The 27,461-nt window shown below is 39.0% G+C and overlaps 1 protein-coding gene across 4 annotated transcripts in view; it reads right to left on the reverse strand.

Moving 5' to 3' along the window:
- The window catches only part of COL5A2 (collagen type V alpha 2 chain), a 172,290-nt gene that overhangs the window by 30,487 nt on the left and 114,342 nt on the right, over nucleotides 1-27,461 (reverse strand). For all 4 annotated transcript variants that reach the window (XM_032114536.1, XM_032114537.1, XM_032114534.1 and 1 more), the window contains 15 exons: nucleotides 18,786-19,010; nucleotides 17,337-17,350; nucleotides 16,003-16,035; nucleotides 15,344-15,376; nucleotides 14,630-14,683; nucleotides 10,954-11,064; nucleotides 9,204-9,281; nucleotides 7,158-7,202; nucleotides 6,594-6,647; nucleotides 5,932-5,985; nucleotides 4,401-4,454; nucleotides 3,567-3,620; nucleotides 2,788-2,841; nucleotides 1,696-1,740; nucleotides 695-748 (listed from right to left, as the gene is read on the reverse strand). In XM_032114536.1, the coding sequence (XP_031970427.1) occupies nucleotides 695-748; nucleotides 1,696-1,740; nucleotides 2,788-2,841; nucleotides 3,567-3,620; nucleotides 4,401-4,454; nucleotides 5,932-5,985; nucleotides 6,594-6,647; nucleotides 7,158-7,202; nucleotides 9,204-9,281; nucleotides 10,954-11,064; nucleotides 14,630-14,683; nucleotides 15,344-15,376; nucleotides 16,003-16,035; nucleotides 17,337-17,350; nucleotides 18,786-18,969 (921 nt within the window). In that variant the 5' untranslated portion in view covers nucleotides 18,970-19,010. The remainder of the gene's footprint in view (nucleotides 1-694; nucleotides 749-1,695; nucleotides 1,741-2,787; nucleotides 2,842-3,566; nucleotides 3,621-4,400; nucleotides 4,455-5,931; nucleotides 5,986-6,593; nucleotides 6,648-7,157; nucleotides 7,203-9,203; nucleotides 9,282-10,953; nucleotides 11,065-14,629; nucleotides 14,684-15,343; nucleotides 15,377-16,002; nucleotides 16,036-17,336; nucleotides 17,351-18,785; nucleotides 19,011-27,461) is intronic.

Genomic DNA, 27,461 nt, shown 5'->3' on the forward strand with positions numbered 1-27,461 from the left:
AATGGATTTCTCTATTTTCAGAAAGGACGATATTTTGAGAGTGTCATTGTATAGGGCACATGACACAAGTGGAGCATAGGAAAGTCATAGGGAGAAATGCCAGAAAAACAATACTTGACACTGGACATAAAAGCAGCAGGATGAAAGTTCTAACTCAAATATGATCTCATGTCAAGGATAATCTCTCTTTTTGCTGAAAGTCAAAATTTTTTTAAGAAGATAGCCTTATTATCTGGATTTAAATTTTTAGATTTCATCTAAATTGAAATCTGAATGGAAAGGCTGCATCTAAACATTCATTTTAAACCTTTTTCCAGACAAAATTGCAACATATTATTTCCAGTTAAATAATTTTTTCTGAAAAGAACCTCTCTCAAGAAATTCCACAGAAACACAGAAGACATTTTTATAGCCCAAAAAATTGTGCTGTGAGGGTATTTGGACTCATGGGCAGCTCTGCTATAAGAAATTACCATATAGTAACCATTCTCATTTTAAAACTGTTTTTAACTTCTAAAATTTATAGCAAAGATCTCACCTCACAAAACTGCTAAGACCTAACTTTCTTAAGCTACAGCAGAACTCACCACACAAGTGAGTAGCAAGTCACATTAACAAACACTTTTAGGCTCAGGGATTTAAATTTAAGTAAAACAGGAGAAGAATTACAAGAGAGAAGGAAGATGCTACTTACAGGGGCACCCTGTGGTCCAATTCGTCCTCTTTCTCCTGGCATTCCCCTAGGTCCCTTGAAGAAAGAAAAAAAAGTGCTTCATTTAGGAGGTCTTCATGTCAGAACAATAAAAAGGGTTGGTTTTTTTCACTCTTGCAGGTGTAGCTTATCTTGTCCTATAGCAGAAAAGAAGTAGCAGCTCATCTAAATCCTTACAGCCTCACAAGTGGAAACTTAATAAACTGTAATTTCTCTTTTTGCATTCCAACAGTATTTCCAGTTTTAAACACACTAGAATTAATTCTGTATTTTCTCACCAGTGACAATAATGCAACTTCCTTCACTAAATCTCATTCACAAATTAGATTCCACTTCAGGGGTATTACATTCTACACACAACATAATGCTTCACAGAAAGATGCCCTTATCTGATATCAGAAAGAGGCTTTACTTCCAAAAGCACTGCCAAGAGTCAATTTTTGTCATGTAACACTACTCACACATATTCAGTCGTCCAAAACCACATCTGAATGAAGATTACTCTAAGAAAAAGTTTCTCCATTTCACTTCCAGGTCATGCATACTTATCCTCACCATAACCTCCAAAACCCTCTGTCCATGGTTTTCTTACCTAGTTTACTCCTGATCTAAATTACTCCAGTTCTATCTCAGAGCAACCTAAGCCAGTTTTTCTTATGTTGAAATCACTCTATATGAGGCATCAACTTGTAAAAAAGCAAAAACTATCACCCTACACTTACATGAGTTGGGAAACAAGCACCACACCTGCAGCCAAGTCTCTGTTGAGCCTTCTGACTTATCATCATTACCTATGTCTGTGAATGCAGGGCAGTAACAGCTTACAGTGGACCAAATTCACTGTCAGAGTAATAGAAAATTAAGCCTTCATGAAGAGAAAGTTCAGCTCCATGAGCTCAAATACAGGTACCAAACCCCTGAAATTCCCACTGGCAATAATATTTACAATCACTTCTGCAATACCCAATGCATGTGACACTCACTAGAGGACCTGTTGGACCCATGGCTCCCATTGGTCCGGACTCTCCCTAGAAAAGGAAGCAAAATGACACAATTAGAGAAAAAGGTGAAAGGAAAATAGAGTCACATCTCATCCCTGTCATCCATGCTTATGTTGGACCGTGGGGGCAGATCTGCACAGGTACCTGTGTGCATCACACATGGCAAGGACACTGTTCCCCATGCTGATGGAAATGCAATGTCAATGTGTTCTCAGTGTTTATGCGTTCTCTGCCAAGACTGCTGCTGTTGCTGCCTCCACCGAAAGTGGTAGGCAATCTCGGGAAAGAAATGTTTTCTTACATAAACTCTCCTTAACTACTGATCTCACATTTAAATTCAGATTTTGGAAGATTCACTTCATTTACTATCTTTTTAATCTAAAGGAATAGTTCTGTCCCACATTCAATTATCACCTATGTTAGGCCAAAAATGTTTCAGTATCAGTACTGATGAAAGCGAAAAAGCTTGAAAAAAGTATGCTCTTTTAAAACATCTTTTAACCTATCTTGAAAGGATTAACTCCAGCTGGCTATCCTGTATTACCACTGCTTTGATCTAAAGTTGTAAGAGTGGTGCAGTGCCAGTGGGGATCAAAAATTCTAAGAGAATACACTAATAAAATAGTCAGTTTCATAGAATATATCCCCTCTCTCCTCTCCAATGCCTATTTCTTTTATGCCAATCTCTCATAATTTGAAAGAGGAGAATCAGGTTTTAGTTATGCATTGCTTTATTTGATTATATTAAAAAATGTTCAACTTGGTCACAAAGAGCCAACAGAACCACGAACTGTTCAAGTAGAGAATTGCAAGAAGTGCAAGGGCCCTTTGTTAACAGACTCTGCTGTCTTCAGTATCACATATGTGTCACAAATGGAGCACTCAGCTCAGCCAGTGATCCCTTACAGGCCTAAAGCAGCCCCAGCTGAAGTTGGGACTGGCACTACTGAACTCCCTCCCCACACAAAGGTCAGGGAGGGTGCAAAGCTGTGTTTGAAAGATCTCCTGCCTTTCATGATTTTGGTATGACAGAAAACATGCTTAACCATTTAGTTGTTTGGGCCATGAAAATACCTTTGCTCCAGCTGCTCCAATTTCACCTTTTGGACCGTCAAGTCCTTTCAATCCCTGTAAGTTATAAAAATATGAAGAAATTTTATTTATAGATGTACATACAGAGAACATTCCCACTATTATTGTTAAAGTAACTTGATACTAAAGGATTAAAAATGGATCTGAGGTGGTAAGAGTAAGAAAAAAAAAAAAGATAAAGAAGAAAAAACCAGATGGAATAAAGTTTTTAAACATTTCCTAAATGGAAACCATTTGCACAAGGTACATTTCCTTGGATTTGGTTTCCTTTTTAAAACAAGAAAGTTTTTTTAAAAAATCCTAAAACAACAAGGAGGAGGCTCTGAGCCATAGGAAACGTATTTATTCCTCCCTGAAGTAAAATTCTGGCCAGAAAAGTTGGTAATTTGTAATCACTCCATGTTGCAAACATATCCACCTCTCAAGTTCCCCACCCTAATACAAGACTTGCCAACAAAGTGAGAGAACTGTCAGGTTTGCGCCTCCTGAAGCTTGGCAGGGCTCATGCAAACTCCTTCCAGATTCCCAGAACATTTGAAAATAGAATGAAGAAAGCACTGGAGCATGTAATACAGAGGTCAGCTTAAAGGGGAATAGTGCTGATTTTCTGCAAGGCCCTCTTTCTCTCAAATGTCAGTAATTCTGCTACAGCTGCCTCGTCTCTAGTGTAGGCAAATTCTGCACAGATACAAAGAAAAAACTTCATTCTGAAGCTGCCAGGAAATATCATCTATACACAGAGGGAAAATCTTGTCTCTTACCCGGTGACCCTTGAGACCTGGGAGACCAGGAGCACCAGGAAAGCCTCGAGGGCCCTAGGTAGGAAAAAGAAAAAAACAAATCCAATCCTGATTCTGCAGATAAACCGAGCAATAATGGTGCTAACAGGGCAGCAGCAGTAATACTAATATTGCTAACACTCCTTCACCTTCATCATAGTGAGGCACAACATTTGAGCAGGTCACAGATTATACAGCCTTGAAAGTAGTCTCAGCATTATTAACATCTTCACTGACATTAAAAGCTTTATCATTTACATTGTTGTGTGATCAAACTTCAACTTTCAACAGAAGCAATGAAATAAGAGGAGCAGCAGGTCAAGTTTTGAGGGTTAATATGGAGAAACATTAATTAAGCTGAGATCAAAACTCAGAACAATCATTTAAAATAAAACAGAAACTCAGAACTGCACACTGTACCTGTTCTTTCAGAATATGCCAGTCCAGAAACATGATAAGCCACTGCTACTAAAACACATTTAGCAATTAAACCAAAGCTCTCTTTCACTTAGCTTCCTACCAAGTTTCTCTGGAAAGGCTAATGAAAGGGAGATAAGTGCCTTGTGTCAGAATATTGGTCATAAGAATTTAGAACAAAGATCTCAGATAACAAGTTATCCTCTCAGCAACAAAGCAAACACCAATCTGGAGCCAAAGAGCAAGCTAAGACAAGGACTGCAGATACTGAATGGCAGAACTTTGCACTCATAATTAAAAGCAAAACAGATGAGTCACATGAGGATGAAGCGATAAGAAACCAGTATCATATGACGACATATGATTATTTTGCTAAAATGTAAATAATCACGCTCTTACTGGAGATCCTGGAAATCCAGGCTCACCGGATTGTCCTGGCCTGCCAGGTTCACCCTAAGGAAGGAGGGGAAAAAAAGGAACATGTTAAAATAGGAAATATGAAAATGGACTTTTTGTATCATTCTTCCATTCAAACAAATGAGGACATTCACATCAGTATTACGCATCCTCTCTTTGCTGTAAACAGTGTCAGTAACATAAACCAACTGCACACATGCCTAGCAAATGTGCATTAGACACATTAACTTATGAAGGGTTTTTAACTGAGGACTGGGAAAGCTGAAGGCTGAGCCTACAATGCATCCCAGCCATGAGGAGATGGTGCTGTCACCTGGTTTCCCTGATGGAAATTAATGAGGCAACCTACTGTCATCTTCCCACAGAGCATCAAATTGCTGTTATTTCCCACAGCAATCTAAAACTACTTGCGTTGTAGCTTTTTACTCTCCTTCCATTCAAAAGTTTTAAAATGTGTATCATTTCATTCTAGGACAGTGACTATTTTCTCTGTAATGCAATAGGAAAAACAATACGGTCAGTCTGAACCAAACAAGTATATTTTGAAGATTAGTCAAAGCCCTTCAGAGTCACAGCCAAACAGTCCTTTACATGCATCAATCAGTTCAAATACACCCAGGACGCTGGGTAGTAGGAAAATGAAAGGCTTCAGAAAAATAATTGCAGGTCAAAGAAAAGGCAAAGTGTTTCATAAATGCAATTAAAGACACCCAAACAATGGAAATGGAAGAAGTTCTTAGAACAGTGTCAAGATTTGACTTCCCTGTGCTGAGAGTTAACTGTTGCCAAGGACTCTTAAAACTTTTTGTACAGTTTAATGGGAAAGTAGCTATTATACAATTAATTTCCATACTAAAATGTCATCTGCAGTTTTCTAATTAATTTCCAAGTTATAAATTACAGTTCAGATGGATTTAATGTGATTTGCAAACAAATAATATACATCGACCAGTAAGGTCTTAGGCTGTCGTGCAGTACATATACACTCATGTAACATGTATAAAACATACATTTTACATATATATGTGTGCATACATGGATAGAGAAAAAAGAAATCTGTTAAGAATATCAATTATCAATTTTTAAAAGAAATTAAATATTAAAATCTTGTCCAGACACACATGTATGCTGCCACTACAGCTCTTCTACCCCAACATGCGATCCCAAAAGACATAAGATGCCTCCAGCTGACCCCCTGTAACTGTGATTTATTATTATGTTTGATTTCAAGAAAGATATCTCAGTTAAGAACTTACTGAAGCAAGAAATAGCATAGTTGGTGCTTAGACTTTAGGTATGATGATGACATGTAAGGAAAAGAAAGGAGGGGTTGGAAAATGGTTGCCAAGATTCACAGTTGTGACAGTGGATTTAATGAGGAGTACAATTACAAAGCAAAGTAAGCAGACAATAGGAGTTAGAACAGGCACATCTGCTAGTTAGTCACTGTCTCACAGATGCCAATGTTTGTTTTATTAAAAATAAAACAAGATACAAAGAATAACAAACTTACATCTTCACCAGGTTTGCCTGGAGGTCCCTCTGGTCCACGAGAGCCAACTGGCCCCTACAAAATAAATATATTTGTTGAGAAGTCAGTTTAGCCATCACTAAAATATCTATTTGCTCCATTTCAAAGTCTGGTTTTACGAAAAAAAGATGTAGAAAAAGGAAGATTTTACGCCCAAGCACACTTGCTTAATTTTGCGGTGCTCTTTTAACCATCCTGACCCTAGAAAATCTGCATTATGTTATAAGAAATTATAGGATAAATTCTTCAGGAAAAAAAAAACAGAACATTAAAAGTCACAGTTGCTGTTGCTTCAAATCTCTGGTTCTTGCTTTTACTTTTGAATCATTTTGTTGCCTCAAAAAAAAATAGTCTTATCACCCTTTCTGTAAGCGTACACTATCAGGTATGGTTTTACCAGTGCCTAATCATCCTCAGGCCTGTGCTGGAAAACAATGACTGTTCATAATATAATTCTTGCTATTCACATTCAAAACAATTTAAATTCACAGATCCAGGACAACAAGCTTTGAACACCACAACTCTTCATTGAAGTTACTTAATAGTTTCAGCTGAAGCAACATGACAAAAATTCTGTTCTAAAATAAAAAAGTATAGCATATTTGCAATTCTATTGTAGAAATGTTTGCATTTATTGGTCTTACCATTGGTCCTGGATCCCCAGGTTCACCAGGTGGGCCTGTGGGGCCAGCACCACCCTAAAATTAACCAAAGATTAATACAGTTACAAATTCCAAAAGCAATTATAAGGATATAAATTAAAATCCATGACCAGGAAAATCACAGCCTATGCGAGAGTCTGGATTCTAATTCAGAACCGGTTCACATTTCCATATGAGTGAAAGTTGGATACTAAAACCCCTCAAGCTGTAGATAAATCCTGTGCCATACACAAATGCCACTGGAAACTTAACACCATGCCAATAACAAAACCAGAACAGTCTCCATTTTCTTTGCTGCTCACTCATTAAAAAATGTGTTGGGTTAAAACCCTGTTAAAGATCTAATAAACTGTTCTTTTGGAGCCAATTCTTGTGTATAGAGTCCATGTGGAGCAGAGCCCTTGTTTAAATTCCCCTTCTGGATGAAGGTGCATTCAGCCACAAGTCACTGAGGAGGGACACTGCCCCAGAGACGTACAAACCCCAATCACTACGAGCTTTGCCTTCAGCTCTGGCCAATTAAATCCCCTGAGGTGAAGCACTCACTTGTTTTCCTTGGAGACCCTGAGGACCTCGTGGACCAACTGGACCCTGTTGAACACACAACTTGTTACACACTGGAAAACAACCTTTCCCAAGTAACATTCACACTAGAAAGAGCAAAATGGCCTGATAGTGACCATGACCATTTCTACAGTCAAACCTCAGAAAGGCTTTTACTCAAAACTGGCATTATAAAATACAAATGCATGTTGAATGAAATCTTCAAAGTCCAAAAGCCACAGGAGCATAATTTCATTAGCAGCTGAAAATATGGACTTGGCTGCTTTCTGCAACCTCACAGTCTCTGGAATCAGAATAACCAAACTGTCTAGCTCCACAAAAAAAATGTAGTAACAAAATAAGAGTTGGGGGGAATAGTCTTCACTTGAAGGGAATCTCATTACTCAGATGAATCCCATAAGGGAATCACTGACAAAATAAATTCATCTTGTTCTTCTCAGTCATGAGCTGAAAAGCAGTAATGAAAGGATGTGTTTAAGTATATCATATGAACCACCAAAAGAGCTTTCCAAATCATTGTGGTTTGTTACACAAAACTCAGATTGTCCCTTAGAAAGTGTCATATGGGACTTTTCGGAAAAATCTCAAATCTAATTGTAACTTGTAACATGAAATAAACATTATCTTGTTTGAAAGTCATTATCTTGGTTCTAGGAATACAAAAATAGCTGTAACAGACAACCATTCATTTTGACAGAAATTCAAGATTTATGTCTTTTAAAATTCATTAATTTTTAATAATTTTTACAAAGCAAATGTAGAAGAGTTAGCAATGGGCCATTTAAAAAAAAAGCTAATGAACATTAGAAACAAAACAATGTTTCAGCTGTCAGTTACGCAGTTTACAAGAGAAGAAAAAAAGGATGTCACGTAACATGGTGAATCGATCCAAAAACCACAAGTGAGTGCCAGCTGACTTTAGCAGATTTTGTGCAAGGCCATAGATATATTAACATTAAAATTAACCATATTTGAGAATGACAAGAGAGGAGGCAGTACAAGACATGCAATACCTTGAGACAAACTGAGTGAAAGGATTAAGCAAAACAATGTAAGCAACAAAGTAGGACAGACATGTGGAACAAATCATTGTTATGTTCAGAAAGCAAATTCACTGAAGAGAGACATTCAGCGAAAAGTTCTTTGAAGAACTCATTGCAAAGGTTAGTCCTAAGGCAAAATATCAAATTATTTTTAGAACCTTTTGTATGGCATTGGAACTGATTTTGAAGGCTACCAGTGGGGCCTTGGGTACGATTCAGGTGGGCAAACTCATGGGCAGTAAAATCACTAAAAGATGGTTTCCTTCAGAATGGATGTTAAAAAATATCGGTAAAGAGGGTAACAGTATTTTCAAGATATCAAACGTGAAGAGAGGTATTATTAAGAAACAACCCCAAGAGTCCCAGAAGAAAAAACTTAGGGTGGTGAAACAGCTTTCACAGACAGTAGAAAATTTCAATGTTACCATTGAAAGTCCCCAGTGCACTCAAAGTAAAGAGCATATCTAATGAGGAGAGGCATATCTAATATAGTGAGGAATGCCAGTGAAAAAACTGGACCCACTGGAGAAACAGGAAGTCTGTCTTCAAATAACAAAGCATAGATTTAAGAGTTGGTTTTGGAAATAAGTTTTTAAATTTCTACAAAAAAAATCTCTGATTTGATGTCACCATGTGAAAAGATGTTACATATTTGTTTATTCTGCTTTGTGTTATACCTGACAATTTTCAGTCACTCTGCAGCAACTCAAAAGGAGCTGTTTTTTTCTCCTGTGCCTTGCTGTTAGTAGCTGCTACATTTCAGAAGGAGAGAAGGATAGAGGTGGGAGGCTAGAGCTGGGAGAAGCAGCTGCCATTTTACAGAAAAACGGGGGTTTTTTCACTTTTTTCCCCAGGTACTGTGCAAAACTCTACTCGAGGTTCTAGAGGTTCTATCCAGGTTCTAGAGGCATAGGAAGCTTTCGGGTTTTTGTCCATGCACTCCACTTCCAGCCTCTCTTACTGTACAGGGCTAATGTGGTCTTACCACTGCACCAGGCATCAGGCCCATCTGACTACCAAGTCCAGATTTCTCATCCAGTCCTGCCATCTGAGCTGAAAAGGGCTGGAAAAATAAGATGGGTGATTTTAGCTGTAAGTCATTGTGATGCTTTATAAGGCAAAAATCCATGTAATCACATCTTCATTATTTACCTTGTTTTTGCAGTACTAACAACTAAATTCTTGTTTTAATCACCAAAATAAAATTTATCCTTCCTGTAAATTTGAGGTGTTTAAAGCTTCAAAGACACCATGAATACATGATATGCTTATTATTCTATTTCCACTTTAATATTAAACAAGTAGTAAAATAACCTAAAAAGAGGAAAGCCTCCCATTAAAATAATTACATTTTTTTCATGACCTTCAAATCTAAACCAAAACTACCATATTCCTTCCTTTTTTTTCACTTACCATGCTTCGAGTTCAGAAATATCTTAAGATAAACAGAAATGTAGCCAATTTTATGATTGCAGATTAGAATTTTTAAGTATCCTGCCCTTATCCAGCAAAGCAGAAAGGCACTGCTGTTCCTATCAATTCACAGAGACCAAAGAGTTAGAGAAGGGAGAAACTACAGTGCCCTCCTTGTTCTGCAAGTACATAGCTGAAATCAACAGTTTTATTTTGCTTCATTCAGAGCCAGATCCTCATTCACAGCAGGCCAGAGTTTACAGGGGCTGAGAAGGAGCAACTGCTCAAACGTGGATTCAAATCTCCCAACATTTACAGTTAGCTCCTCATTAGATTGGTCCCCAAACACATTTTCTAAAGGCCAGAGATTGCCTGACGTCAGAGACAGGAATACAAACAAAAATGTCTTAGATTTCCAGCCATACCTTTCTTCCATATTTTCTGTGGAATTTTAAGTAGGATAATGGCCTAACACCCATTATGGTGCTTCTGTGATTCTAAGAGATTCCTGTCTGCTGAAGATATTTACTTGGTCTGAGCCTGCTGGATTCAGGACTATTAGGAAATGTGGTTAAGTCATGAAATGCTGCCCAAAGTTGCAAGCCATTGGCCTAACACAAATATTGCGGATTTTTGTCACTGTAACTCTATTGTTTCCAGTAACACATCAGGAACAATGAAATGAGAGGTCAAAACAGGTGTCAAAACAGCAATAAATGTGTAACTGAATACACTTAATAAATTCAAATATGTACTTAATTATCAACCATAATTAGTGTCCAATAGAAGAGGGAGGAGGAAAAGAAATCTTGCCGAATACCTTGTCTGTATCTATGGCTGGTTAGCATTGCTTTCACAAACAATTTCTTTCTTAATCTTCTCAGTGTTGGTCTGAATAATTCCAGCAAGAAGTATAATCAACCACATTTTAGTTTCTCTCATTAGTTATTTATAATTCTTCATTTTCTCTTTTCTATATTCCTAATTTGGTGCGCTCATTTCCTCTGTGCTATTTCTCAGATCCCTTGGCTGGTGGAAGTGACAGAACCCTCGTGGTGGTTCTAGATTAGGGCAGTTTGGCTTTTCTAGATGCTAAAAGCTGCTGTGAAAGCTGCATCCTTTCCAAGGTTTCTCACATTCAGCTTGCCCCAGCTTTTGGCAGGATTTGCAGTGCCACGAGCTGCTGCCCCTCGTGACTGGGAGAGAGGAAGCATGGGCACAGGGTTGCACGGTCACGGAACCAAAGGCAAGATACCATTTATATCGTGTGGATCTGGCCCAACACTCGCTTCACTTTCAGCTACAGCAAATGTAAAACTTACCCTGCTTATTCCATCTGGTCCCGGGTGAGTGGGATGCCCTGGAGGACCAGGGTCACCAGGCTGGCCAGGGACACCAGGTTCCCCATCAATCCCTTGAGGACCACGAGGACCCTACAAAGAAAATCAGGAATGTCAACAGTGTGCAAAGGTATTAATTGAAATCATTATAACTGATGAACACCTGCCTCTTTGGATAAATCTGTATTTCTACAGAAAGATCTTCAAACAAACAACATCCCTAAAGATCTGTTCCCACCTTCAGATCAGAAGCACTAACATTAATCATTAATCCAACACATAAGTAAACTGCAGTAATTTCTATCAGAAGCTCTTTTAGAAAACTCAGGCTTCCTATCATTCCATACTAGAGTATCCTATTCCTGAAAAACTATTTGGTTTTGCACACCATAAGGAATAAAGTTAATTTACTTCTAAAATGTGTACAGCTCAGATAAATGTAAAGACACACAGAAGCTTAGGAAACTCCAGAGTAATGCTGGATTTTTACAGCCTACTTGACATCATGAATGGTTTAGCCAGTTCATACCATTGTTGAATTCTCAACACAGTTATAATGCCAGAAACGCAGGGTAAGTTATCTGGTGTTGAAGTCACCTCTAGCTAGTATTTACAGAATAGGTTAGGAGCCCATCCTATGGCTCTCATTTTCATCCCCACTTTAAATTCCTAAATTACACACATCTTTACTCATGTAAGAACTAAAATTAAATATGGAGGTAATAAAACATTAGTGGAACAAAATGAGTAGTAATGGGGCCAATAAAGACATGCTTCAGTCAGAAATACAGACTTTAAAGTGCTTGTTACTACTCCTTTTTTTCATTAGAATAAAATGCTTGACCAAAGCAAAGAGAAGTTTAGACTATGTAATAGCTCTTCTGTTTTAAGAATCCTTAAACAGAAAATTTTAGAAGCCTGGCTCACTGAGTCATCTTTTCAGACACAATTAATAATCAGACTGATTGCTTTTATTTCCTTGAGCTGAGGACTGTGTCTGCAACACATTTCAGTGGAATTTGTATCTTAACTGGTATGGTTTGAACTCATATGGTTCACAAAAGGAGCTGTGAAGAGATGGCATTCTGAACAAATGAGAAGGTCTGTGCATGTTGGATGGAAACAGAAGGTTTTAGCACAAAACTTCATTCTTTAATATATCAATTATAAACACAAGTATACACTGCCAAACCTAAAAGTGCTTACTGTCCCAAGGAGGAAAAGAATGGAGATACCTTATTTGTTTGTTCTCAAAACAAAAAGAAAACAAAGCTAAGCATTAGACAAAAAAAACCCCACAAAACCACAGTTGCCTATAAAGAATTTAGCAAGTTTTTGTAGGATTGCTGATTTTTAATACCCAAACAAGACACCTTAACAAAATCTAATAGAGAAAAAGTGCCTTTTAAAATTTATTTTTTAGAAAAGGACCTGCTTTTTAGTCACCAAAACTCAAACTGCTTCAAGAGCAAAAATGCAACCACATACCTGAAAACCAAAAAGTCACCAAAATGCACGTCTGTATTTGTAGGTAGCAAGTAACTAGTGGTATATAACCAGTTTGGTGGGTTTTTAATGAAATATTGATTTTAATTTTATGAATTTTACAGTATTTACATGTTTATATGTATAGAAAAGAGCCCTTTTCTTTCACCAGTTCAAGGTCAGCGAAGTGTAACAACAAAAAAAAAACAAAAAACAAAACAAAAAAAAAAAAAAAACGAAGAGGAAAAAGGAAAAACATTCTCACAAATGCCACGAGGTGGCACCATTTAAACACACAATTGTCTCATTCTGGCCTATCCCTGCTGCTGGTCAGGAAACAAAGGTTTTGCTTGCAATAAATGCAGCTCATGGTATAACACTCCTAAATTTCTATCTACTGAAACTGCTACTGCAAGTAAAATCAAGTGTAAATCCACACTGAAAGAAAAAACATATGAATGGTTCTGAGGATGTCCAAGTTTATTTTCTGTCTTCAAAAGATCATTTGTAAACAACTAAAATATCATCATGCTCCAAAACTCCCCCTCCCTAGATGCATTTTGCAAATGCAGCCACACTATTCCCTAGCTGTCTCTCACTGTTACACTAGCAAAAAATCTGATGTAAAAAAATATGCTAATATTCCTGAATTCATTTTATACCCAAGGGTCCTGCTTTTGTAGAAGGCAGAGACGCACGGCAGAGTCCTTCTGCTCACTAGTCAGGAGGAGCCTGACTTTAAAGAACAACAAAAAATAATCTGAAGAAATAAATAGTTTGGAAACGTGCTTAGTGCATTAGTAACAACCCCAGTCAGTAATGTACTTACCCGGATTAATTTTATAAAGGCAGTCTGTACCAGGCTACCTGCTCCATGAGGGGTTTTCATAATATAAACTGCAGGTGTGAGCTAACATTTCTTTTCCACAAGTAAAAATAAAATCCCTGCACTAGCAGTCACTGTGACTCTGAGAGCAGTGCTCTTGGTCTCAGACCTACACTCACATACACACAGCTCACCAGAACCTCTAATGGAACATTTGCAAAGGAGCTGACTGATTCTCAATCCTTTGTTATTCCTTGAAAGCAGAATAATAACCTGTGTCAAAAGGACTCAAATGCATTTACAACCTTTTGGGATTTTAGATGCTTGTAGCCACCACTCTGTAGAGACACAAAAGATGCATGGCAGGCAATCAGAATTTATTTAGTGTCTCATTGACAATACTGCATATTGGGAAAGCACTTCAGACACAGTCTGATTCAGAAAACACAGTCAAGATCCCTCTATGCACCTCAAGATTGCACAATTACTCCCAGAGCTCTATTAAGCATTTTGATACTCATTCTTCAGACAAATCTCTTACGGAGATCTGAAGAGCAGCAGTGGATTGGCAACCAACTCAAAGAGGCTACACACGTACTCCACTGCTTTAAAAACACCATTACCATCCACACACAACAGGCACACACTGGAAACAGGGCAAGGGAGTCTGGTTTAGGCCTATGCCTAACCTCAGTATTGGCTTGCTCTTTCCTGAGGGATAGGAAAATATCCACATTGAAATTACAATGATTCGACTCTAAAATCTGCTTTTAGCAGCTTCTGCTCTTTGACCTAGCTTTTTCAAAAGGAACATGTCATCTTGGGTATTTTCAGCACTCCTTTTTGGCCTTTCTGTGGTTCTCCACATGCAGACACCGAAATTCCCTTATGAAGTCTTTATTTCCACTGAGCAATCCTGGTTACATTATTCACCAGCATACCAACAAATGTAGTCACATATTAACTCCTGCTAACTTCTGAGCTTTGTCTTTTCTGAAGAGCTCTGAGCCACACAGCTCACACTGCTTCTGCTGCACAGCAGTCACCAGCAAACAGGCATAGACTTCTAATCAAGGGAGCATGATGTTCCAGTTCTGTCTGAGAATGTTTGTTGAGAAAGTATAGCTTTTAATGGAATTACTGCTAAACCTCTGTCCATTTCTCAAAATATTCAGGTTTCAATCTACTCTGGGAATGATGAAATAGTAATGTTTTCCTGTTTGTTACCTGATTCCTGGAAAATACGGGGAGTTTTGGTAACTCTAGGAGACAGAGAGACAGTTTAAAGCCATCTAATCTTTTGAGGTTGGTTCAGGTAATTTATTTCTGAGATATTTAATAACTTACAGGTCTTCCCTTTGGTCCTCGTTCTCCTCGTGGACCTTGTGAGCCTGGAGGTCCCTAAAAGAAAGACCAGAAATATTAAGTCTCTTAAACTACATAATGATTAATAAAGCTCTGCAAATATGAAATCCAATGCTTATTTGAAAATTAATTTGTGGGGGTTTTTCTACATCATCATGAAGAAACCAGCTATAATCACCAAGTATTCAGTATTTCTTCTCAACTGTACATTGCCTGAACGGAGCAGAACCATGATGCAGAGATCAAAATGGTTTCACCTCTCACATGCTCCACAGGTTAATTCAGCAAAGATTTTCTGAATGCTGGAGGCTCTTCATGTGGAGATGTACAGGTTTGAGACACCCTCCCAGCTAGTCCAGGACTGCTCTCTGCTCAGCCACAGCATAAAGCATCCTGCAACTCCTCCTGCTCCTGCTTGGTCCCTGCTGGAGAGGCATTCCCCAGCACCCACCTGGCACGAAGGGCCTCAGACGTTCATGTGCTACAAGCACACATCCATTCACTTGCCATGGGCTGACCTGACACTGGTAAAAACATCCCATAACCTTCTTGCCTCCTCAAAGCCAGTGGCTCTGCAGACAATACCCACTGAGGCGTGCAAGAGTTCTCCTTCACATCACCCTCACAACACAAACCGGAAATGGCAGAAGGTGGCAGATGCCTCATCAGAGAAGCAGAAGATCGAAAAGTACTCACGGCTGGTCCGGGACGGCCTCGTATCCCTGAAACCTTGAGCAGGGAATACAAATTAAAGTTACCACACATCATGGCTGCATTTGTCATGACTGCCCTACAGAAAATCAGTTATTGAAAACCAAATAGCAAGGTAGGACATTAAAGTACCAAGCAATTTAAAAGGCTTTTTAGGGAAAGGGAAAAAGAAAAGTAAATAAAATTTCCCCTGGTTATCTTTTTCCAGTTTGGAGTCTTTTTATTAGCAATGTGAGCGAAATCCTAGCAGTATCACTGCTACTCTAAAAAAGATTAAATAAATAAGTGAATTACAATGGTTTAGGCTTAATTTATTGATTATTTGAATCTGTTTGCCTTCACACTAGAAAGGAATTAATAGATAATGAAATTTTATTTCACCACTTTCTAGATACTAATTTACCATTACACTCCCACAAAAACCTAACCATAAAAATAAAGATTATGGCAGAAGAACTTTACCCGAAATGCAACTAACAGGAATTTCTAATGTTACATACGTGAAACAGCATACTTAATTTCATTCCTTTCATTCCTAGGCTGTACAGTTCTGTTGTATTTACTACATTACTGCAATTCTGCTTTAAAGCACTAATATGCACACTTCTAGGGTGTGCTGATGGATGAAGAAAATATTGACTTACAGGTGGCACTACTCCAGGTTCTCCTTTTTGTCCCTGCAGGAAAAAGACACCAAAACATCAGATGCCAGAAAACAAGTACAAGTACAATTAACAGTACCAGTTTCACCAATACCATCCCTGTGACTGTGATAAAAACTAAGGCTTCTCTAACGATACAAGATTAAAGTACCTGTGACAAATAATCCGCATTATTTTAATGACTAGACACTGATTAAATGAAGGCTATAAATTAACATTATTCTCTAGCTGCATAACATACTGTCTGAAAGAAGAATCAAACTAAAAAAATATGAAACTTTTCTGCTAGAACCACTAGAAAGTGCTAGAAAATATGTTGAAGTTCTGTTGTTGGATGATTTGATTCCTGTGAAATACAGAGCCTGGGGCAGCATTCAGTTTCCATTTCTTCAAGATACTAAATTAAAATATGTATCATCAAATCCATGAACATAGGAATCCATCTGCAGCCTAGGGACAGAAGACAATGATATTGCATAGCTACAGAGTGAAGAACAACAGCATTCAACAATTGACTTTTCTTTGAGCTGAATGTGTTGACAATGATTACATGTTGCAGCAAATAACGTGGACTTAGGCCTATTGGTGGTAACTGGTTTTTTAAGGAAAAAAAGAGGACTTTGTAAAGATAAAAAATTTCCTGCCTTGCCTATCAAGTAATAGTAAGGATGTTACAGTCCATTTATTTCCATGAGCTACCTCTGCAGAGAGAGTACTCAGTTTTGGTGAGTGTATGTACTTGATCATCTAAAAATAATTTCAATTATTTCTTGCAGTTGCTTACTATTTTAGAGGCCTACTTATGGAAATGCATTTTAACTTCTCTTGTAAGAACAGGTCTTCCCTTTGTTCAATTGCACACAAGAGGAGCTACCCACAGAACCGTGGCTCTGGGAAAAGACACACGATCCTAGTGCTACCTCCTGCCCGCTGGGCAGCTCAGCCTCAGCACAAAAACCAGCTGCAAGCTTTAACAGTTCAGCATCTACTGACATCATTATTACTACCTTCCCTCAGTCTGTGGCACTGCTAGAGGTGAAACAACCGATCTACTCAAACTGGAATTCCTTTGATGTAGACAGCAGGGATTTTCAGCCAGGGGATTCTCTGTATTAAGATCGGGATTTCTGCCTGCATCCCAGCATTTTTTTCATGTGGACTGCAATCTCCCTAGCCACCAAGGAAGGTCAAGGGAAAGAACTAAATGTTTTTAACAGAGCTTATATATATATATCTTTTGTGATGTGCTTCAAGGAGATACATGGGAATCTTTTAACAGTAGTAATACATTACAAAAAAAGTAAAAGAAATCTTACCTTTCTTCCTCTACCTATGAGAAAGGACAAAGGAGAAAAGAGAAGAAATTAGTGGTTTTACTCTGAGAGACACAATACAGTAAGAGTTGAGTGAAGGTGTTGCAGCTAGAGCCATCCCTGATCCTGGATGCAGAGTGGATGGTGCACTGCCTACAGGGAGCTGGGGGGAGATCCCAGGGACACACATACTCCCTTGTTCAGGTGTGAGGAACCAAAACACTTTGCAAAAATGTCCTCTGATCCTCAACCTTTTTCCTCATTGCACAGAATAACGAAAAACACTTCAGGAAAGCAGAGTATCTTGTGGGGGGTTATCAGATGCTGGCTTAATGACTGACAGAAAGTCAAGGGAAGCTTTAATACGGACTCCAACAATAACTGTTGATGGATCCACAACATATTACATGGTATCTTTCAGAAGACAGAGCTCACAGGGGGATTTTTGACCTTTTCTTGTTTAAAAAGCACCTGCACTACACCATGGGCCTGCATTCAGAGCCATATAGCCACACTCATGCCCAAAAAAATCCTTCAGAAGAATATTTTATAAACACCTCAAATACCAGTAAGGTATTTAGGAATGTATCCATACTGCTTTTATATTTGCTGGTTGTACCCTGTTGGTGTTGGCCCAATGCCTCCCAAAACAGAGCAGGATGCACCATTTCTTTATTAATACTCACCACATATTGCTCCACTGCTCAATTACACAAGTCTGCTTTGGTCTTTATCACTACTTTGCTCAATATTAAGCTGATCAACAATTTTATCTCCTGAAGAAATTAACTATTATACATTGAACATAGTTTTATATAATTCATTGCACAGTATTATGTAGCTTTCATTGCACAGTAAGAAATTTTCTTTTAGAAAAATTGAGGAAGGATTCCTTTATCCACATCTCTCCAGGAAGAACTTGACTGGAAAAGACAATCTTCAAGGTATATAACAGAAAGGATGCAAATAGGGAGTTAATAATACTTCGCACTTCTTTTATGTCTCACAAAAGGATCCCTGTTTTCACATTGGAGAAACACTTTCCACTGTTTACATTTATTCGTCTATTAGAGGGTCCCTGAACTGAGCACTTTAAAGAATGCACTTATTACATATCATTATGTATTCAATATATATTTATCTTAATATGTTTATTATATATATTTATGTTTCAGATGAACCACAAAAAGAAGCAAGTATTCGACCTAATATCAAGATGGATTTCAGATCAACCTTTTAGCTGTAAAGCCATTTGGGCTTATATCAGATTCATAACCTAAAGCAAACTGTCTTGAGTCAGCCGTGGGGCAACCCAAGAGGGATTTTAAGTGTCAACTACCTACCATTTTCAGATTTAAATTTTCACCATAAAAATAGCCTTAGAAAGTTCAATATCACATGCTTCCTAGTTCTTTGGGCTGTCTCTCCTTTCAAACTAGAAAAGGCTCTTACCAATGGTGGGGTCAAAATCCCGTGATGTGTGGGGACACACAGGACAGCACTCTCCCGGGGGCACCTGGGGGTTCTCACACTCCAGCAGATCTTGACACTGGATTTCATCGCAAAGAATAGCTCCATTGTCACAGACACAGATTTGGCATGGTGAGGGCTTCCAAATATCCCTGTTCAGGTACATCTGTCCATTCTGAGTGCAGGCTATTTCTTCACCATCTTCTCCTGGGACAGAGGAGAGAATATACAACACATTTTCCAACCACAAAATCAAAGGAAGAGGACTGGATAAGGAAAGAGCACAAGATGAGAAGCAGCATCACGTATGCAGAGGAAACAGTGCACCAGCATAGCTGAAGCTGATGTTCCTGACTTTTAAATACCAGTCATCTTACATGTCTCTCTTAATTTACCACTTTATTTCTTGATCAGAAAGAAGAAAAATAGAATCGCCATAGAGCGCACAATTCCTCCACAGTACCAAGTGAATGCCTCACGAGTTTTTGGATGTCAGCCTGCTCAGAGGGGTGTCGCCTCTGCCCTGAGGAACTCCTGCCAACTCCCTGCTCTGTGTAAGTGCTGAGCACAGGGCATTGGAGAGGTCTGACCGGGGACAAGAACCTGTGACACTTCTGTCCAGAACGGCACATGCTGCCTGCTCCCTGCTGGCTTATACAGACAGATGGGACAGACACAGCAGCAGCTGGGGGAAAGAAAAAAGACAATCCCATTTATTGGGTAAGATTTATTTATTGGTGTATGGGAATACCAGCACAAAGAATCAAATCTTCTGAACAGGAGAGCCAGCCTCTGTCCAGTGGCAACAGCAGCACCCACTGCAGTGGCACTTGCAGCAGTGTCTCCAGCTGAGTGATGAGAGGCTCCTCACATGATTTATGCTCAGTTTTTATAATCCAGCTGGTCATGGCCCCACATGATTAACCCAGCACACACACAATATATCTTAACTGGATACAAAATACCCCTTAAATATTTTAACCATACATGAAAGACCATCCTACGTCACTATTTATATAGGACCAGTAGGGACTGACTATATGCATACACCCTCTCTCTGTGTACTTATTCACACAATCACATTTACTCACATTTGTACTGTTTTTACCCATATTTAAGTCTTTGCCTTTGTTTTTTTCCTACTTTGTAGCCAAACACTCCAGATATGTTTGGAATTTTTTTTTTAATCACTAGCTGAGTATATCTCAGTATCTTCTCCTAAAATTAAAATATGTCTGAGAAAGAGTTCAAAAATGAAGTAAATTGGAAAGTTTTGATTGTGCATCCAGTATTTTACAGAATCCCCTAGCAGCAAGAAAAGATTTTTTCATTTTGTCCCAACGAATATTTCATCCTTTAACAGAGCAAGCAGCCGCAAGACCAAAGAACCATCCCCAGGCTGTCCCTAGACCATGTGTCAAAACTTGCAAACCAAGAATCCCAGTGCCAAGACAGTTTCTGAGCCATACACGGCAAAGCTGTCACTCACAGTCCAAAAATTATTCTCCTGACCCCTGAGATGCTGCAGAGAAGACTGATCTTACATGGGTGGGAACGCCATCTGACCACAGAAATCCCTCAAAAATCTCTTTGAAATTGGACAATCCAGTTAAAACTACTGCTGAAAATTCCCAAACAGGTCTAACTTCTAACTGATACAAGACTGAGAGTAAGGTCAATTATATACACAGGACACATCCCCTTAGTCAAAGATCACAAGCATTGTTTGTTTAAGCAAACTTGTTACTAGTATAAAAATTAACAGCTCTAAGCACAAGGACAATTTCACTGTTCCATACATTTCTGTCCTAATTTAAACCAGATGTAAACAGAAAATTACGAAGTAATAAACATGAGCAGATTTGGAATTTCAGCTTCGTGCCTCATCTCAAGTCCAGTTACTCCATCAATGTCAAAGCTTGAAGAAGGGGAGCAGATGTGTCATTAACTGTTGCCTGCCATCACTAACAGCTCTCTAACACAAACTCAAATTGAAATTTTCACCAGGTCAGCTCCTCATCAACTGCTTTATTACACCAACAGACAAAATGACTCGAAGAGGTGCTGCAGAAGCTCGGGAGGAAATGTTTTCAGTGTGAAGTAAAGACATCAACCAAGTGTGCTGTACAGTCCATTTATGACACTGTGAGAATCGTTTTCCAAACTGCAGATCATATTTTGGAAACCACTCTTCTCACTTCTCCCTTGTGAGCATGACATAATGCACTGTCTGACATATTTAGCCTTTTCGCCCCAGATGTCTGGCATATGGTCTGTGTCTTCTTTAACGTATCACCCGCAGAACTCGTTGTGCTGTTCAAAAGAGCAGCAGTTTGCATAAATGAAATTTCTAAGTTATTGAGCCCAAAGTCAGCATTCTGTCATAACTTCAAATAAACCACATAGCAACTGCTTTGGCAAATCAGAGCTCAGCCAGATGGTGACTAGCTTCTGCCTGGGTCCCGCTCAGCGGCTGGGAAAGACAGGGGCAGACAAACACAGGGGAAAAAAGCATATACCAACTTCTGAAAGCTACTAAGTCTGCTCCTCTACCAGATTGCAGATATGATGGTCATTAAAAAAAACCACCAACCAAGAAACAAAAGGAAAAACCCACCATCATATAATATTGTCAGAAAAGACAATTGTACATCTTTTGATTCAATTCAGTGCTCCTAGTTTTTCTTTCTGCTGTGACTGCATTACACTGAAAGAGTAACCTGGAAAGAGCAGCTGTTTCAAAGCCAACTCATTTCACAAGAACATTTTGACATTCTATTCCCAGGCCTGAACTGCAGGCATGTTATCCAGCTACACCCAGAGCAGCAAAGGCAGCAAAGGAAATCATTCTACCATTTCCTCTATAGCTTGGAAATTTGCAGGTTTGTTTTAATCACAGGGACCAACTTACAAACTCTTTATATATCACATGTTCTTTCTACCTCTACAGTTGTAACACAAGGTGCCGAGTGGCTTGAGAAGCAGCTTTGGAAATTTTCAATGAGGCAAAAGGATCTGCTAGGCCATTCACCAATTCTTTTCTTACCAACTAAAAAGTACAACTCCAGTTGGTATTGGACCTGAGTAAAGATCCGACAGGATTCAAAACCCATCGAGTTTCAATACAGTCTGCAAATATAAAAGGCGAGGCAGGGGAAATAGCCAATGACATATTTAAGGACTCATTCATTCATGAGCTTACACAACAACCAACCTTGAGAAAGAGGATTTCAATGCAAAGCACAGTAAGTAAAATGCAATTTCTTTCTGCTATATATTGATGTGTTGGAATATGGGTTTTACTTTAAGGAACTGATTTATCAGCAGTCAAACAGTCGGTTACAGGTAATTTACTGGATCCTCAGACACAGAGACTACGCATCAGTAGCTTGGAAGTAAAAATCACATCAGGCACTGACATACCCAGCCCCAGTTTGGTGTCACCACTGAAGCTGTACTAATTACTGGGGGGGAGGAAGAAGGGGACAGGGACCCCAACATGTCATCCCAGCCACTAGATGGCTGTCAATACCCATCAGTCTTCACGAGCAAGTGTCAAAGTCTGTGAACAGACCAGGCGTGTAAGGCCTACCCTGCTTTGGGCTGCTTAAGCTGAGCTTGTTTTCATTTCGAGTACATCTCTCTCAAGGTGAATTCCACTCCTCAACAAGCCAACAGCAGGACAAGGGTTTGAAAAGACAGCATATTAAATCATTTCAATTTTTCACCACATCATTTTGAAAGCAACACCTGGAAATTTACTGCTGCTTCATTCGCTGTTTAAAGTTATGTGCTTCACATTGCTGTGCCCATATTGCTTTCACTGATTCCTGGTTCACATCTTGCACATGGAAAAAGGAAAGTAAGGCCTGGACATGGAACTGGGTAGAAACAAACGAGACTGAGAGACTGAGAGAGTGAGAGAGAGATAAAGAAAGAGGGAAAATGACACCACAAAAATGTGCACCATAAAAAGTAGGGGTGAACCACCACTACCCTCAGCTGAGGTGATGGCAGGTATATGAAGGACAGGAATACATTTCTCAGTGATCTACTTGAAGAAAATAAATGGCCCGAGCAAAACCTGCAGATATGAGTTTTTTCTGCAGACATGAACAACTTAGGTTCATAGAGGAAATGGCAAGGAAAAGGAAAGGATTTGCCATCAAAGCAGCTCCATTTCATTGCATTTTTAGTGGTCCTACCAATGTGCTAGTTAAAGGAATCTAGAGGCTGACAGACCTACAGTGGTAGAGTATACAGCCTAACAAAAACAAAAAAGATGATGACTGGTAGTGAAAGCACAGTCTGCCAGTTTTAGGCTTTCTTCTGCTAGGAGGGGCGTCTTGATGTGTAGTGTAACCAAACCCCAATTCTTTTGCATTGCTTAACATAAAAAGACTGGAACAGAAGAGGTATAGTTATTTAATGAAAAAAGGTTAGAAATAAAACAGCTTGCACAGGTATCTTGTCATCCTCTCTGTCATCCTTGCGCTAGTTTGTGAAAAGCATAGGGAAATACGAGATTACACAGATACAGTGGTTTTAAAGTTTAAAAAGCTAGAAAATGAAAAGCTGAGTTTTGAGATATGAATTACAAAAGTTAATCCTGCTGACTGACTCACAAAGCAGAGGTGCAGAAGTAAATCAAAGTGAAAGATGATACGTGCTAACAATCATTCTGCAGATGTACTGTTGTGCATGTGTGCAGACTGCCAAGACAGGGACAACGGGAGCTTGGTGTTAATAATGTTTGACTGTCAGCCTGCTGCAACAATAATGTAGGGTTTGATCCAGATCCCATTAAATCAATGGGAAAAACCCTCTCATTTACTCCAATAAGAATCAGACTGCCTGTTTTGTTTATATTTTGGTAATTTTTTTTGGAGTAATAATAACGTATTATCCAAATTACTGTGACTTACAAATTATAATGTAAACATCAATTATTCTGAAAAATCAGATAGTTCTCAGGAGTGCTGACAAATACAAAATCTATTCTGCATTTGTTACACAGAAACAATTACTGTTAATGATGATTAACAGAGAGAATTCACATCAGTACTTTACAGTTACACACATGAGGATGAACCTGGAATACTTTACTAATAAAAGACTGAACTGATACACAGTTTTGTGGACATACACATTCAGGAAGACAAGGGAGCTCCAAGTTACTGCCCCACGTCACTTGTAAAAAAGTGGGTAAGAACAAATCCCTTGCATTATACTTTTGGGAATGCACACAAGCATGAAGTTTAAAACACAAACCTGTAAGAAACTGGGTTTCATCAGAACTTTTTCTTAGGAAAAGAGGTGGGGTATCCCCCAGAGTTCCTGCTTAAAAAAAATCCTAGGGGATAATTTGCAAAGTTGACAATTAATAAACCTTTTTAACAGCATTCCACAGAATGAAAGATGTTGAATGCTTTTAAGTCCAAGTGAGTGTCAATGTGACTGGGGAGGCCATCTCTCTAGACAAGGAGCTGCAAGCCTTCAGAAATAGAAAAGTTCCAGGGTGTTCCCTTAAATGATGTAGGTAATTTTAAAACACATATTTTCACCTGGAAAATTACAGGCTCAACTGGTTTTCCTGCAGAGGCCACAAATACCAGTAAGTACGAATAAATACTGTGAAGCATGAAGGTGCAAGTCAGTCCCCAAGAAGAGACTTAATTAATTGTTGAAATTGCTGTGACTATCAATGAAGCCTTCCTAAAGCCATACACTCCATCTGGCTGGCACTACAGGGAGGGAGTTCACCGTCTGAGATTCACCAACTAAGAAAATCCAGCCTCCAAGCTCTAAACACCAGTTAGAAGCAGAAAGCAACAGCAGAACGATATACCCTGACTCGGGAGAAGAAATAATCTCTCAGATAAAGGGCACTCTTAGTGTGACCTGGCAGCTGGGGTTTGTTTCTTCCAGAAAATTGTGCCAAAATAAATCAATAAATCTATTTTCCACTCAGCATTGTGATTTCAATTTTGACTGAATGGGGAAAACTGGATAGGAAAAACCATGCTTAGGATACAGTTAAAAACCTCCAAATTAATTTTATATCAATATGTGAAGTACACAACTGCTTCTACACTTATCTGGACGGAATCAATTCTGCCATGCATTTGGGTTGGTGGCCTCTATTTCCCCTTTTTCTCACAGGTTCATGGATTTATGTCTCCATCAGGGCAAACAGAAGTTTTGCTTGCCTTTTTATGGATAAGTTTCATTTCCAAGACAGAACAATCAAGAACAATATTTTTACAGCTAGATCCAACACATGCTGAATACAAAGGCAGAATACACTGGGATCCCTTCCAGTAAAAAGGCTTTCTCTCGCTGGTCCCACAGCACTATCCAATGTTTATTATACTATTCAATTATACTATTCAAAAGCAAATCATGGTGGTGTATCTGCATCTTAAGCTCACTGGTCCTGAGCTGCTAAACAGGACTCAACCCTTGTAAACACCCCAGACAAGGCAGGACACTGCAGAAGCAACTCTGCTCAAAGTTTAGTCAGACTGGTCCTTTCCTTTTGGTTATCCCAGTTTTGGACCAGTCTATTTAAAAAGCACTTAGTTAAATTAACTCATTAGAGTTATCCCAAGAACAAGGTTAGATATAAACATGTTTAACTTTCTTTTTCTCTGGTTTTATTTCAGTTCACAAGTAGGCTGGCTGGACACATTGCTAGGTGACACTTTAGCGTGCCATAAATCGAGTCTCTCCTGATGGGAGAGAATCTGCTGAAAGTCCTTGCAAGGCGCTTAAAAGATAAAACGAGACTTCTTCTGTAGTTTCAATGCTTCTAGATAGTTGTTTATGAAGTCTTATCAGAGGAACTGAGCCACTAGTGTGACCCCGGTACAGCATGGAGGGAGGAAAAGCAGGAGTGAGAGCCATTATCAAGATTCCCACAGCATTTTAAAGACATTTTAACCAATAGTTACTAAAAACGTACATTATTTTTACTTTCTTACCAATTATTCAGTAACACGACTAGGAACTGCGGAATTTTCTATCCAGTCATTCCAAACTACTTTTACTGCAAAATAAGGAGTGGTAGAAGAAGGAGAAGAAGGTTTAGAGAACAACAACAATCCTCCATTTTGGTATTTTTTACTCTTATCTATATACTATAAAGAGAAGCCTAAAACCTCTAAATTTTTCACCCCGTGACAATACATAGTAGTCTATCACCTAATTCACACCACTGTATTTTCTAGCTGTTATCTGACTGTTGGTAATTTTTTCCAAGGTTTAAAGCTATACCAGTGGTGTCCAGGGGGGTAAAAACCCTTAAGAACAGGCAGAGAAATATTCTCAGCACTCTGGGTTCCTACACTAGGTGCCTGCAGGAGAATAGGGTGAAGGAGAGAGTTGAAGAGTCTGATATGCCAGCAGTGCTTATACAAATACTCTCAGATGACACCAATCAAGCCTCAAGCATACAGTGGGAAATGAAATTACTTCCAAATGTCTAAGGCTGCACAGAGACTGTAATGAGGAGGCATTCAGGGCACGCCTGAGAAAACACTATTGCAGATTCCAACAGTTGGAGCAAATCAGTCAAAAGCTGAAGTCGGTAGCGGGGTCCCTGGTCTCTGCTGGAGTCCATATGGCCACAAACGCTCTGCTTGGACTTTGTCATGATAGGTAGTTAAAGTCAGTTGAGCTACTGCTGACTCAGTGCAGAAAAAGCCTGAAAGTGCTTATCAAGGGCAATTACTATGTTTTATTATCTCAAAAGAGGCTTGAGGCAACAGAGATCATTCAGTTTTATAAGCAAAATGCTAGAGCACATTCTTGACTAAGGGATGACATTTTTAAGAGGAATCACTTCATTTGCATGAAGACAGGCTGGTTCCAGAGAAACATCAGATTTTTTTGGTGGGCAACTCACAAAGAGAACACACAGCAAACCCTTTTCAGGCGGTGGAGGCAGGGCCTGGGCTTGGCACTGCTGAACACACACAAGTTCAGCAATGCAGGCATTGTCTTCAAAATTAAAACAAAACTAAACCTGCAATTAGCACATTTCCTAAAATATAAGAGGTTTCATTCTGAAAGCAAACACACCCCAACAGTGGAAATTCTGCCCAACTTGCTGCTATTGCAAATTAAAGCCAATCTGATTAGGACATAACGAACTGCACATAATATTTCTAAACTTAAGTCTAAAATAGCAAGATTACAGCGAAAATGTAATATTCTTCTACAGTCTATTTTGGCTCCCTGTTCTGGAATCCATAAATGTTTGATTTTGGTCTTTCGAAAAGCCAGACTTGGACTTGGTGAATTAGTAAAAATAAAGCATTTTGGCTGGGAAGAAAATTTTCTCAGTTGCTTCCTGTGTCACTATCAGTGACAGTTTCCACTCACTCCTGTAGTAAATCTATGGACAATTCACAAGAAACCACCTTGGCTGTGCAGTCAGCCAGAAAGCAATGGCCCAAGGAACAAGCCATGCGGGGTAAGATTGCACTGTGTCAGCCAGATTCTGAAATTACCATCTCTTGATGTTCCCAGAAGTGATCCCTGAGGAATGTCACCATTATCTAGCCACCAGCTGGACTAAGAATTGCCAACCATTACTCTTTGAACTCAACAGTCCCACCAGGTCCTCATTCACGTTGTTGCCCACCCATTCAGTCC

The sequence above is a fragment of the Corvus moneduloides genome, chromosome 7 (genome assembly GCF_009650955.1).
Source record: "Corvus moneduloides isolate bCorMon1 chromosome 7, bCorMon1.pri, whole genome shotgun sequence".
NCBI classification, from domain to species: Eukaryota; Metazoa; Chordata; class Aves; order Passeriformes; family Corvidae; genus Corvus; species Corvus moneduloides.